General features: G+C 38.2%; 1 protein-coding gene across 1 annotated transcript in view; it reads left to right on the top strand.

The window, feature by feature from the left end:
- Orc5 (origin recognition complex subunit 5) overlaps nucleotides 1-15,226 on the top strand; it is a 196,398-nt gene that overhangs the window by 145,695 nt on the left and 35,477 nt on the right. The window contains exons 6-7 of the mRNA XM_067148673.2: nucleotides 782-912; nucleotides 987-1,117. Of these exons, the coding sequence (XP_067004774.2) occupies nucleotides 782-912; nucleotides 987-1,117 (262 nt within the window). The remainder of the gene's footprint in view (nucleotides 1-781; nucleotides 913-986; nucleotides 1,118-15,226) is intronic.

The following is a 15,226-nucleotide window of genomic DNA, read 5'->3' as shown; positions in this document are numbered from 1 at the left end:
GGGAATGTGTGTTCGTTGACTTGGTACATTGGAGAAGGGATGGGGTGCTGCTTCTTTACCTTATATTGTATTTTTGTGTATTAGAGAGTAATATAAGTTGATGATCTTGATTAAATAAAAGTAAGGAATTGAATTAAAGAGGATTACGTAAGACATATTTTTATTTATTTTTATTGATAGATAATAACCTGTTACAGTGTCTCGACTGGCAAAGACACTGCATAAATTCAGAGAATTTACTGCAGATAAGAATATCCTTACCTACATTCCGACATTTAAGTCAGAGTAGCCTCCTGTGGGATTCATTAAGTGCTAATGCAAAATGTAAAATAATGTTCTATAGGCAATAACTTTGGTCAGTGCATAGGTGAGGGGAAGTGGGTGTGGTAAATATTTTGGGCATTAACTCTGTTCATTGGAGAGGGGAGTGGAAGTGTTGCTTTCCTCGTTTTATAATGTATTTTTGTGTGTTAGGTAATAAATGTATGTTAATGATTTTGATGAAATAAAGTATGGAATTGAAATAAATGCAGCTTGCAAGACCTTATTTTTAGTGATAAATAACAACCTAAGAAAAGGTCTCAATTGGCAAAGATGCTGTGTAAATTCAGAGAATGAAGTATAAAGCAAATATTTGAAATATACAGAGGCAAAATTATAATGGTATTTACAGTATATAGATATTCTGGGAACAGTTGTGTTGTTGACCACTATGTAAAATAACATGTCGATTGAATGGTCTTGTTGCATTAAAAGTTCTCACTGTATATTTCTGTTACAGATGATGTTTTGAAAATCCTATCAAAAAATCATGATTGGCCATCTCAAGATGCCCTGTATCAGAACTATCTGAATTTGTTCCTTAGTGTGTTTTATCGCTCATGTCGTGACTTGAATGAACTTCGCCATATGGTGAGTGTGTCATCTTTCAGGATGTTTGGCACATTGTGAGTAATATTCCTCCCTAATAATATGCTTTTGTTTAGGTTAACAGGAACTTCATGAAACACTGTGAGCCTGTTGTGAGTGGGAAGGTTGATGTGACCAAGCTGTGGCAGACAATAACTCCTCATCTCAAGTCAGCTCTCACTGAGCTTTACCTTCGGATGGTGGCTAGGTATGTTGATAAGGGTTTGAACAGTTTTTTTGCTATTTTCATAAGCAGTGAAACCTCGATAGTGCATTCCTCATTAAATTCGAAGTCCCAATTCTACGTAAAAATACTTCGCTTATCATGTCACGAATTTTCAATGTTACCGCTTATTACCCTCACAATTTTCTTAGCTCTGAAAATGTTATTTGTCATCCATTGTGAAACAAACGTGATTTGCAAGACAGTTAAGAGCCGTCAACACAGGAGGCAGATCGGGGAAAGTTGCGCAATAATGGGAAAAGGCTCTGAATTCCTGAACTTCACATGGTAAGTTGCACTTTTGGGAGTAAGCCACTAGTCTCAGGAATGTTCAGTTTTGCTCGCTGGGTAGCAGTGATTTGCTGAATAATCCAGTGAGCCTGTTTGTCCTGGTATTTCACATTCCATTCAAAAGTTCAAAATTCTTTTTGCTAGTGGTCTAATGTTGCAATAACACATCAAATGTTTTCAGTGACAGAAGGATGAGAAATGGCCTGGATTAGGAAGGTAGTAGCCATGACCTTAATTAAGATACAGCCCCAGCATTTGCTTGATGTAAAAATGGGAAATCTCATGGAAAACCACCTTCAGGGTTGCCGACGGTGGGATTCGAACCCATAATTTCCTGAATTCAAGCTCACAGCTATGTGACCCTAACCTCACGGTCAACTTGCTCTGTTAGAAATTTATTCTGTGTTGTTTGTTACAGTGAAGGGTAGTGACTATTTGTTGCGTGACAGCCTACCTACAGATTAGGAACATAATCATGTGAAGTTGACTAGTGTGGTGCATATTTGTCTTGTAATAATAATAATAATAATAATAATAATAATAATAATAATAATAATAATAATCATCATCATCATCATCATCGTATGGCCTCAGCTACCGTGTGCACACATTTCAGTTTGACGTCATCTGGCTGTCTGGTCATCAATTTCAATGTTCTGTTTTACTGTAGGCCTGCTAGACTGTAGACCGAGTAAACCGAAACTCTCTTCGCATCTATGGCTGAGATTTAATGAATGTTGTCGGGTAAACACCAAATGTGTTACCACACATCTTTTACACGCCGACATCCAATAACAGACCATTTATATTGGTATTGTATGGCATGGAGTGTCGAATGGACTTTCCGCCCTTCAAAAATCCGACTACATCTGCCAGTTTTTAACCCGCTATCTTGGGATCCGGAGGCCGACACTTTACCACTGATGCACAGAGGCACCTGTTTGTCTTGTGATAGTCTAGTTATGAATATGGATAAAGTAGTGAAATTGCTTACTAATGAAGATAAAATTAAAATCCTTCAGTAAGTGGACTGGCATCCACATTTTTAAGCACGTAAAGGTAACATGGATGTTGAAACTCGCACCTTGGAGTTTTGACTTCAGTAGGTCAAAGTTTTTATAGGTTCAGAATGGCAAGTGTAAACCCCAGATAATTTATAACCAAAGGGTGTGAACACAAAATAATGTTTAATTATCCACTGGTGTAAAATATAAGCCAAAAACCATACCCCATGGCGCAACAGCCCTGAAGGACCTTGGGTGAAATATAAGGCTTCAATTAATATTATAGAAAGATTGTGATCTGCAATAATACATTGATACTTTTATCCTTCAAATGTTTTCATAGTTGTTGTCTGCTGCTTTTCTTTTATAAGCCCCAGTGGAAAAGTTTTTTTTTTTTTTGGTATTTGTTCTTGTGCTGTTCACACTTTTTAATACTCTCCTCTCATCTTTTGAAACTGTAGATACAGCTGTCACTGTACCTGCATCATCCAGATCCTGTCAGGTTGGGGTAGTTATGGCACTTTTCCACCTTTCTCTCTCTTTCCACCATTCTCCGTCAATCATTTTGTCTCAGTCCAGGTTTCTTCTTGCACTCCTCCTTATTGAATCGATCAACCTTGTTCTAGGTCTCCCTCTCGCTCTCTTTTTCTCAAACTTCATCTCCATCATCTGTTTTGGTATTCTTTCCTCCTCCATCCTCTGTACATGTCCAAACCATTTTAGTTTACTCCTATTAATTCTCTCATTTAAGCTTTCCATTCTGAGCTCCTTTCTCACATCTTCGTTTCTCAGTCTGTCTTTCCTTGTCTTTTCCTATCATACTTCTCAGGTTTCATTTCACTGGCTTGAATTCTACTCTCCTCTCTGGTTGTCACTGCCCAGGTCTCAGCCGCATAGGTCAATGTGGCTACATAACACATGTTGTACATTATCTCTGTACACTTCCTTGTTATTTCCTTATTCCAGACAAGGTTTCTTACACTGGTAGAATGCATTGCCCGGTTACACCCTCTAGCTAATCTTCATATCCAGCCATGTATTCTGCATTAAGTCACTCCCTAGTTGTTCGAAACAGTCAACAATTTGACAACCAATTTTCACAATGCCTTTCCCTTGTCTTTCTCCACTTGATATCACCATGGTCTTCATACCATTCTTTTAACTTTCTTGTTCCGTGCTTCAAGCTGTTCTTGTACTTCTTTGCTTTTGTTCCCCAAACCACAGTATTGTCTGCAAATATTAATAACTTCATCTCCTTATTCCCATATGCTTCCTTTGTCTCCTGTACAGTTTTGTGCATAACCATTAGGAACAAAAAAGTCGAAAACACACTCCCCTGTCTTAGTTTCATTTCTAAACCATTATGTTCTTCCAAATGGAGTCTGTATGCATCTGACACAATTTTTGTACATTGCTTGCATCATTTCTAGAGGTTGTGTACCAAGACTCTTTTTTACCATTGTTTCCCACATCTTCTCTCTGGGAACACTATCGTATGCCTTTGTAAGATTTATGAAAGTCATGACCACATCCTTTCCATATTCCTAACTCTTTTCCATTAACCCATCCGCTTACCGTATAAACATCAGTTCCGGATCTTTAAATTACCATTTAAATGCTGGTGTTTATAAGGTCCATGCAAGACTGCACTTAAATGATAATATCACTGCAACTACTGGCTCAAACGTTGTCAAACTTTCATAGAAATACTCAAAAATAATAATTTCAATTGAATGTGCTACATTACAGTGAAAGAAACTATGCACTATAAACTCACCTAGTAATTCTTACGATGCGTCGGAACATTTACGTTCGTAATATTTACATCTGCTTCTTGACTCTTATTACTACCACTAACTTCACTAAGCACAGATAACGTATCCACATCACTAGATTCACAGGCAGAACTTTCCGATATATTATAATCTTCCTCACAATCACTATTCAGTAAAATATCCACGACTTCTCGCTTGGTAATGGCCTCGTGCGTGCTCATCTTTACTCACTGAACACCCATGACATCAGCTCAATGCTATCTTCAATTTATGCGGTTAATCCCCTAAACATGACTCAGATACAGCGGAAGAGACTTCCTTCAGATATAAAGAATGATTGTAATGCCATCTGTTGAATTTTTAATGTACTACCTTCACTTTACCATCGATAAAGCAGGACGCTGCATTATCCCATCGATTCGACAGTTAGGTAAGCTGGTGGGTTAATTGCCTCATGCTGAAGATTGGGTCCACTGTAGATCTTCCACTTCTAAAGGCATACTGTTCCTCTTGCAACTCCCTTTCCTTTCTTCTCATTCTCCTCTCTACAATAATGATAAACGGGGTTAAATTCAGGTTGTGAGTTTCACAAATAGGAAAAGTCCTCTCAGTTTTAATTACTGCGTTGTTGGGGGTGAAAGTTCTTTTTGGGGATCATTGTAAGTACCTAGGTGTTAATATAAGGAAAGATCTTCATTGGGGTAATCACGTAATTACGATTGTAAATAAAGTGTATAGGGTTATCAGGGTATTTAGGGGTTGTATTAAGTATGTAAAGGAGAAGGCATATAAGTCTCTGGTAAGACCCAACTAGAGTATGGTTCCAGTGTATGGGACCCTCACCAGGATTACTTGATTCAAGAACTGGAAAAAGTCCAAAGAAAAGCAGCTCGATTTGTTCTGTGTGATTTCCGACAAAAGAGTAGCGTTACAAAAATGTTGCAAAGTTTGGGCTGAGAATACTTGGGAGAAAGGAGACGAGCTGCTCGAGTAAGTGGTATGCAAGTGTAAAAATACAAGTATTTATTTGTAAGTTCACCTGTTCAATACATTAAATACATTTATAATTAGGACTTCATCCTTGTTATAAATTCTATGTTTGGTACATGTTTCGCCCATCTGCCAGGCATCATCAGCCATAATAATGTCTCAAGGTTAGTTCAGGATCCTGACTTTAATGTTTATAAGTTATTTGTACTTAATTACGGTTTTAAAACTAACAAAAAATTATATTGTAATTATAGATCAGTTATTACACAGTATATAAAATAACAGCTTGGCTGTGAACAAGAAAATTGACAGTTCTGTACACTTTCAATTAGATTAATTACAAGAAAATTCTTAATTCTTTTAAACACTGAATGTCTAAATCTCAATAGTGTCGTTCAGACTTGAAATGGTGAATGAAGGCAATTATGTTGTAAAACATTTATTTATTTATTTATTTATTTATTTATTTATTTATTTATTTATTTATTTATTTATTTATTCACGAAGCACAAGATACAGCTACACTGAGCAAATTTCACTTGCACTGTCAACAGACTATTTAACAAACGTAAACTTTCATAATAAAATATAACAGACATAACAAAATATAACAAGATCAGGTACATATCCTACTAATAACTGTCCAAATCGAAAACCATGAGAATGTCCATGTTCATAGCCAAGTCGTCATGGGTCAAGATGGCGGTATAATCCCTTCACATCAACTTATCTTTAAGATACTATTTACATACCTCTCGAATACACTTTTATTTGATGCTATATCAAGCTCTTGTCTCCTATTAGTATTGTTAAAGAGTGTTGGGAGGCGGATTAGGAAAGATCGTTGAAGTATTGAGTGCTGAGTGTGGGGAATGTGGAGAAGGTCTTTGGTTCTGGTGGAGCAGGAAGGAACGCGGAGAGAGAAGAGTGAGACAAGATGTTCTGAGCGGTAGTGTCCATTTAAGATCCCGTGGAGGAAACTCAGGTCAGCTACCTGTCGCCTGATGTGCAGCGGTGACACATTAATTGCCATTAATACCTGCTGCGTAGACAGATTTCTGAGCTTGGGGTTTCTGTTCCTTACAATTGCAGCAAAGGACACTGCTCTCTCTAACTGCTTAGTATTGGAGGGGGCGGCTGTTATCCAAATTGGAGAGGAGTAGTTTAAGAGAGGTTGAATTATCGTGAGGAAGAAGTGACGAAGAGCAATGGGGTCAGAAATTTCTGTGAAGCGATAGAGAATGCCTAGTAATTTCATAGCCTTGGTTGTATATGTTTCTATATGGGTCTTAAATTTTTCTATAAAATTTATTAATAGTATTCAAAGATATATCACCCTGCAATCTTAATGTAGAACTCAAATCTATCATCAATATTTGTCAAAATCAAAGATTTATATCGTGACCTTCTTGAAGTCAGTTTGAAAATAAATATCACTCCTTCATGGGACATTAATATCCTACAGTCTTTCCAAATCTCATGAAAACATAAGATATCAATTTTGCACCTAGAGTCTTTCTAAGTTTTAAATCACACAAAAATGAACACACACATTTATCATGAAAAAGTTGAGTAAAATATTTAAACTCTTGTTGGGTGTCTCTCAGTTTGGATTGTAAGAAATGATAACAAAACACTTGAAAACCCTAAAGTTTATCTAGGTAACGTGAATTTGAATTACTTATTAACTTTGAAATAAATTTATCACAGAATGTGAACTTCTTTGATATGACGAGAAAATTATGGAAAACTATTCACACAAAGCACTGATAATATCACTGTATTGGATTAACTGTTTGGTAAAAGTCAGTCAGTTTGCAATTACTCACTCAGAATAGAAATATCTGCTTACGAATGTTTAAGTTGGAGACTCGGCGTCTGGAACATTCCGCGGAGTGCGGAAGAAGACTCGAACTCGGCGATGTTCCGTGAAGAGACTACGTTGACGTCCCTCGATGGGTACCATAGATGAAGGAATGATGTTTGATGTGGCAGGATGTAGTATTTCGCCAAGGTTTCCGTCACTCTTGGAGGTGATGTTAGCACACGGAAAGTTCAATTGGCACTATTTAATTCAGTAATCACAGACATTATTACCACTCACTCTCGTAATACACAGTTCTGTTCTAACTCTAATGTTATGATATTAAATTAATATTTACAGTCCTTGTGGCACAAAACACAGTTCATAATCGTCACTGATTACGTATGAAATTATAATTGCGAAGTAATAAGCACAGTTCAAACACTTGAAAATGTAATTTGCAATAGTTTTTTATCACAGTCTCTGAACAATTGTTGTTGGGCAGATTAAGGTGATTTTATGGTCACGTTTATATAACACTAGTCTGAATTATTTAATATAACTATAAAACGTTCTTAATGTTCTCTGAGTTTATTATAGTGTTGATTGAAAGATCGAGAAAGTTCATTGGGAAAAATAGCAAAGTCTTGGCTTGTTATGGAACAAATGTTAAGAAAATAAGATTACACACAGTTCACTGTTATACTGTCTTAAAAGAATGTGTTCTAGAATGATTAAAATTGTCGTAAATTATGATTTCCGTTTTGCCACACACGATAATCGTCATAGTTCACAATTACACGAAATTACTGAAGTGTACCAGTCTGTAAAATATCAGATACTTGAATTCTCATTCCGAATTATGGTCTTATTCAGTTAATAATTTCACAAATGTTATATTACGGAAACGTCTAGATTTTACCAACATCGCGGCGTGTTGGAACTTCACTTACGGTACTAGTTCAACGGCGTTCGATCATGGCCATAACCACGTCCTCGCGAATCGCGACGGAGCATATTTTCTTCACTGACGAGACTGCACTGACAGACTGTACTCGCCACACGGGTCAGACTGCTCTCCCCCTGGCCTTGGCCCAGTGGCATATATATATACATGCCAGGTGGGAGGCGCTATGAATCAGGTAACGAAGGGGTGTTCATTCTTCCCAAACTTTAAATCATTATATTTCGAAAACTACTGGATGGATTGACTTGAAATTTGCAGGGCATTACTTCCATAATGTTAGTTATAATTTAGCATTGGTCTCATTTTGATTGGTCCAGGCGTTAAAAAAGTTAATGAAAAATAAGTCTAGAAATATCTGTAGGGGAAGTAAGCTGTAAGCGGCGGTGACGTCACTTGACCTTGCTTGACTTGCTCGTGAAGTGTGGTAGGTACTAGAACATTCTTTCACACAGCTGCTCACGTATCGGAATGGAACTGTATGCTGGAAATAAAGTTTTCAATTTATATGTGCCAGGACCTAGGCCTTCCTGGTACAATACATTTCCTGAACAAGTGCGGCCACTCACTCGGATATAATTTTTGACGTTGAGCTATTTAATAAATGCTGGTGATGGAACAAGGGCTTTGCTCAATGAGATCACCCTTTTTTTAATAGACTAGGTAACACCCTTCTTACGTTTGGGTTCACGCCTGTTGAACAGCTGTTAGATGACCATTGAACGCCTCTTGAACTTCCCTTTTTCATCACTCGATGTTAATACACCTATGATATTCTTCTACTATTGACCATCATCCTACATCTTCTATACTTTTTTTTTTTTTTTTTTTTTTTTGCTGCGACTGGTTTGGCTTGAGGTCTGTGGATTAGAATCCATGAGGCAAATACTTTATTTTCTCTACTGCCAACACCAAACATCATGATAATGTAAGGGGAGAGGTAGCTGGTTGGTGTAAGATGGCCACCGCTGATATGTGACGCACAAAACTTGATGTCAAGCACCCATCCAGTTCCAAGAACATGACTGTACAACTGTTGCAAGGCGCAAGAAACATGACGTCTCAAACACCCACCCGGAACAGGACGCACGGCTGCCGCCGCGTGACCTCACGAGAGACACCCACGACCATCGCAGCCATTCAGCGACAAGGCAATGCCCCCATTTCATACCACCTACCAAAACCAGCCAATCAGCATAGACTGCACTGCTGTTGACCTGTCCAACACTTTTGATTGAGTAGATCATGGGAGACTACTGATGAAAATGAGAGCTAGTGGAATAAGACAAAAGGGTGATAGAACGAGTGGCTAAATTTCTAGAAAATAGAACTCAGATAATTAGAGCAGATGAAGTGGATATTTCAGCAGCTGGTCTTGGGCCCACCAATAACAAACAGTATTCTACAGGAAACAGATGTAAATTTTTCCCAAAATATAGATATTCTTCACAGCATTTCTGCTCCTGATCCTTCCTCAGCTTTATTTATGAATTTGAAAATCCTCTGCAACTTAGCTAAATCATGTAATCGAGATGAGGAAACTACTCATACATAGTTACTGATCCTTCCTTAGCTTTATTTATGAATTTGAAAATTCTCTGCAACTTAGTTAATGAACGCCCAAATTTTTTATTTTTTGAAATGTTCAATTTTTCTTAATAAACATTCTTAGGATAGGGTATTATTCAAGGAATATCCATTATTTTGAAGCAAACGTGTTTAGTTTCGGAAATAAAGGATGTTGCATATATGCAACGCTAGGCGCTTTAATAGTAGTCTGCAAGGTACCAACACATGTTGTTTTCTTCGAGAAAATAATGAAAATAAGAGGACAGTGAGCATGGAGAAGAAGATACAAGTTATTGCTGAGTTGATTATTTACTAAGAGATAAAATAAAATAGTTTATATATAGTAAGACATTATTTACAGTACCTAATATATATACATATGGTAATCAAAATAAATATATTTATTGGAAAATAATATTGAAAACTGACAGGGTATTCAGAATTCTTCAGTTTACTGGTGTGATCATTTGCTGTGGGTTTCTCTGAAGACTCAGTGATCTGTATGTCCCTTTATGTGGAACGGAATGAAGCAACTTATGCAGAGCCCAACGTCACACTTTACACGCCCTGTACGGACTATGGTAGAGCATTTCTCGTATGCACACCGTCTTCTTTTATTATCTGGGATATACATCACAAAGTGGTCTCGCCCGTCGTACCATACAACTTCATGTTCGCGACCTTCCCCCGTGCGCGAGAGCGAATGGCGCCCCGCTCCCCTGGGCTCCGTGCCGTAGGATTTGACATAGTATTGCGCCACTTCCCGCTTGAACTGAAGCTGCGTCATTTTAGGCCGTGACATGTTGCTGAGGTACCAAGCATTTTGCAGGCTGACGTCTAAAATCCAGGAAAAAAATTGCCCACCACCATTTTTTGCTCCTAACTGCCATGCAGAATCTGTTGACGCTCTCGTCCATGAGATCTGTTCCTCCCATACATGTATTATAAATTCTTAATAGTACAGGACGTTCTACCATGATGACTTTCTTATCAATAACAAATTGGTACATGAGGATGTGACTTGACAACAGATCCGCCTAGCGTTGTGTATATGCAACACCGGGAATATGTGGATGTCACTCGCCCACGAGTTATTAATTGTAAAACGAATCGTGCTACATTCAAACTCCAATGAATTTACTTCCTGGATTTCCTAAAAGAAGTTAATTATTTCTAAATCATAAAATTATATGGCGAATCTTACCTTTTACGGTATGCCATTGTGATAGCTGGAACACATGGCGAACTTCAAACATACACCTCATCAACAATCAAGCGGTGACTATTAATTAACCGACTCGTAACAAAGCACAACACTTCCCTATACCAAATAAGTGCGCAATTTTCATTCTTTTACTGGAAAACAACTTCATACATTGAAAGTAAAGAGAACCGGCACATATGCGTTCATGGGTTAAATTATTTAATCGAGATGGGGAAACTATTACTCATAAGTAGCCAGTGCTCTCTTGTCAAACTTATCCATAAGAGTTGTAATAATACACTTCAAATTTTCTCAGAAATGAACAACAAGGAAGGATGTTTCAAGGAGATGATAGATATAATAAAATTTGTGATACTTCTTCCTCTGACTAATGACATGGCAGACAAAATTCTCAAAGATGAAACTTACCAAAACGTACCCATGAGCATCACTGACCAGGGAATGCCTTAGTAACTTAGCAGTACTGTAATTTCAATTGAAAATGAGAAAAGCTACCACTTCACATGTGAACCAAATGCCATCATTCATTGACGACATCGCCTCACAGAAATCTGCCGATTTCAATTCACCATATACTATGAGTATGCAAGTTAGTTAGTTAGTTAGTTAGTTAGTTAGTTAGTTAGTTAGTTAGTTAGTTAGTTACACTGTTTATGCCCACATTTTAGCACCAAACTCAACCCTATACAATACAATCTTCAAAAAATAAGTTCATTTTTTAACTCTTGATAATTTCTTCTCTTCCCACTTCCCAAAACTTCTTCATTCTAGATTATGCTGATATAACATACTGCTTACGTTTTGATGTTTTAAGTGTTAGTTTTGTATATTTGTTGTTTAGAATCTTCTTCTCTTCTCTGTTTTCAATTTCCTCTGTAGTAATTTTCAGTTCATCCAAAAGAAATCAGAAAGCTGTTTTAGGAGTCTCAAATTTTGCAAACGGTATATGTGTCCAAAAAATGCAATCCTCCATTTTCTCATCATGTCAATAATTGATTCACTTTCCTTGTAAATTACTAAACTGGGTAAAAGTCTCCACTGGCTATCAACATGATGTTTTTTATTAATAATTGTCTGGAGAATTCTTCTATCCACTTTCTGAATACATTGCTTCTGGTTTGATGACAGAGTTATAATGGCAAAATTTAGCATTAATTGAATGATACTTTTTTTTTTGTAACTCAGCGATGTAATTTGTTGCGTGCTCTTCTCAATTTTAGAGTTCTATTATCTATGGATGCTTTTTCATTAGCATTAAAGTGACAATTTTACCAAGATACTTAAATTTATTTACAACTTTAATTTCCTGATTATGATTTAATATAATATGTGGAGTGTCAGCTTTAAAGGATGGCATCATTTTTGTTTTCTCAAAATATATTTTCAACCCAACCTTTGCTGCTAATCTTCCTAGCTCCTCTACCTTGAAATTTTGCTCTTCTATACTATTTGCTAATAGCGCCAGATCATCAGCAAATGCAAGACAATTTAGTCGAATATCTCTTCCAATCTTAACAGTCGGAGGACATACCTTACTCCATTCACGCATAATGTTTTCCAGCACACAATTAAACATCAATGGGGATAATTGATAAAATTCTAATTGTCACCTCTGTAGTCTCTAGTGGCACAATTTTGGGTGATGTGCTTCACTGACTGTTGGCACCACAGTCGCAGTGAGAAAGGGTAACTTGTTACACTTGAAACAAAGTGTTTGCACATACAACAAAGTTGGACCTAATACAATTTAGTCTGTCCGTATCATACGGGGTAGTTCGAATCCAGCAACCACTTCCGTGATTGATGGCATTTCATGAAACTCTAGAGGAGCATACAGTTTCCAGTCGGCAGGCCATTGTTGGCCTACGTCGAAGCTCTCAGAAACTAGCCTTTCAGCTGTCTGCAGTGGAGGATGTCTCGAATGTAGGCTATTGAGTCGTGCATCAAATACATCACCAGGAATAGGAAGGGCTTGATTTAGATGTATCTTTTAGTACTCATTAACCAGAGCACCGTACCTGCAGAGCTGTGGTGATCAGATATGACTTAAAAGCAAAAGCCATTGAGTAGTGGTGGACTTAATGGTTCCTGAGATCAGTTGGAATATGTTGATAATTCAACATCGATCTTTTGTGTTTGAGGGCAGCTTTTACACACAGGAGCATATTATTCAGCTGCAGGAAGAACAAGGCCAATAGCTAAACAGCGAAGATTTGGTGGAGCACCATGTTGGTCTGCACAGTTTCTGAAGGATATTATAACGTATGTGACGTATGTCATGCTGCAGTCTACATCAGATGGTATTTGACCAAGCGGTTAGGGGTGCGCAACTTTGAGCTGGCATTTGGGAGGTAGTGGGTTCCAACCCCACCGTCGGCAGTCTTGAAGATGGTTTTCCGTGGTTTCCCATTTCCACACCAGGCAAATACTGGGGCTGCACTTTAATTAAGGCCAGGGGTGCTTCCTTCCCACTCCTAGCCCTTTTCAATACCATCATCGCCATAAAATCTATCTGTGTTGGTTCAGCGTAAAGCAAATTTAAAAAAAAAAAAAAAAAAAAAAGAGAAGAAGAGAGGAGAAGAAAGATGCTGTTTAAAAGACAGACTTCTGTCCAAGGCGACACCCACTTACTTAGGGTATCTATTATCCTGCAGAAGGGCATTGTCACAAAACACTGTGAGATCTCTGTTAGCCACTCTCTTGTTCAAACGGAAAGAGCAAATTTCAGTTTAATTTGTACCGGGTTGGAGTTGTCATTTATCAACATAGTTCCCGCGAACAATTGGATCTCCTATGAGCATTTCCTCAGTGGTAACAAAGCTTGTTCTCTTTTTGGCTGTTGTCCAGTCATCAGCATATAGAAGTGGTGCAAGTGCAAAGCCTTGTGGAAGACCATTGTTCCACAGGCGAGTTGGCCATGGGTGCGCACCTGTGGGCTTGCCTCCAGGAGATAGTGGGTTATAATCCCACTGTCGGCAGCTGTGAAGTTTTGAATCCCACTTTTGGCAGCTCTGAAGATTGTTTTCTGTGGTTTCTCATTTTCACACCAGGCAAATGCTGGGGCTGTACCTTAATTAAGGCCACAGCCACTTCCTTCCCACTCCTAGCCCTTCCCTATCCCATCATCATCATAAGACCTATCTGTGTCAGTACGATGTAAAAAGCAAAATTACAAAAGAGACCATTGTTCAATTTCTTCTGCTTGTTAATTATACTGCCCCTGACAAGCCTAAACAGTCTGTTACTCAACATGTTATTGATGAAGCAGGCTACTGTCATGCAGGAAATCACTCTTGAATGGTTTAAACCACATTCCACCCAACATTCCACCCTCTCGCCCTTAGAGATTATGAAGTTTAACATCAACTGGTGCTCTGGTATAGGAAAACACCCAGTCTTAACATTAGATAACAGCTCCATTTTTCTATTATGAAGTTTAACATCAACTGGTGCTCTGGTCTAGGAAAACACCCAGTCTTAACATTAGATAACAGCTCCATTTTTATATTCTCTTGTCTGTCTGTCTCCATATTTCCTTTAACTCATAACAATGTCTGTTAGTCATCAATGACCATTACCATTATTATTCCATCCTCCACTGCTGAAGGTTGCAGCTGAAACTTTTGGACCTATATCATTCTTTTGTGTGTACTTTATCCACATATTCTTACATGGTTTGTCTCTGCTTTCCATCTGTTTCCTAGATGGACATACATTACCAGCATGTGGTTAAAAGTCTCTGGATACCTCTTCCCATTCGTTTCAAAGACGCCAGCCGTGTAACTAATAGCGTGTAGGACTACTTTTGTTACTATTACAGCCTTTAATCTTCATGGAAGGCTTTCCACTAAGTTCTAATACACTGTAGGTGGAATTTGTTTTCATTCTTCCTGAAGCATGGCAAATAGTAGTTGCCGGATTTTTGGGCAAATTGATCTGGCATGCAACCGACGCTCTGTTTCATCCCAAAATGTTTGACGGGATTCACGTCGGGGTTTTGAGCAGCCCAGCCCTGCAATCCACCCGATTTTCTATTTTCTTTGAATCACGATGCAATAGTCCTTGCTTTGCAGACAGAAGCATTATCGTGCTGATACAAAAAAGGTCCGATTCCAAACTGTTGCCACAACTATTGTCTAAAATATTTTCATAATCACCTGTGTTCATTGTACCATTGACCAGAACCCATGGTCCGAGTCCAAACCAGGAAAACCAGTCCCAGACCATCACACCACCTGCACTAAATTTCACTGTCACCATAACACACGCAGATACTGTTCACCAGGTCCACACATCCTCATCTGAGTGCCAACAGCATATACCATGACTCTATACATCCATAAAACCTTCTTCCACTGCTCCACAGACCCATGAGAGGATTGTTTGAACCACTCCGAGCGAAATCAGGCATTTGTTCTTGTGATCAGTGGCTTCCAGGCAGCAGGATGACCTTGAAAACTGAGTTCTGTTGC

This window comes from Anabrus simplex, chromosome 5, assembly GCF_040414725.1.
Source record: "Anabrus simplex isolate iqAnaSimp1 chromosome 5, ASM4041472v1, whole genome shotgun sequence".
In the NCBI taxonomy this organism is placed as follows: Eukaryota; Metazoa; Arthropoda; class Insecta; order Orthoptera; family Tettigoniidae; genus Anabrus; species Anabrus simplex.
Note: the sequence above shows the minus strand (reverse complement) of the source record. Positions and strands in the feature narration are given on the sequence as shown.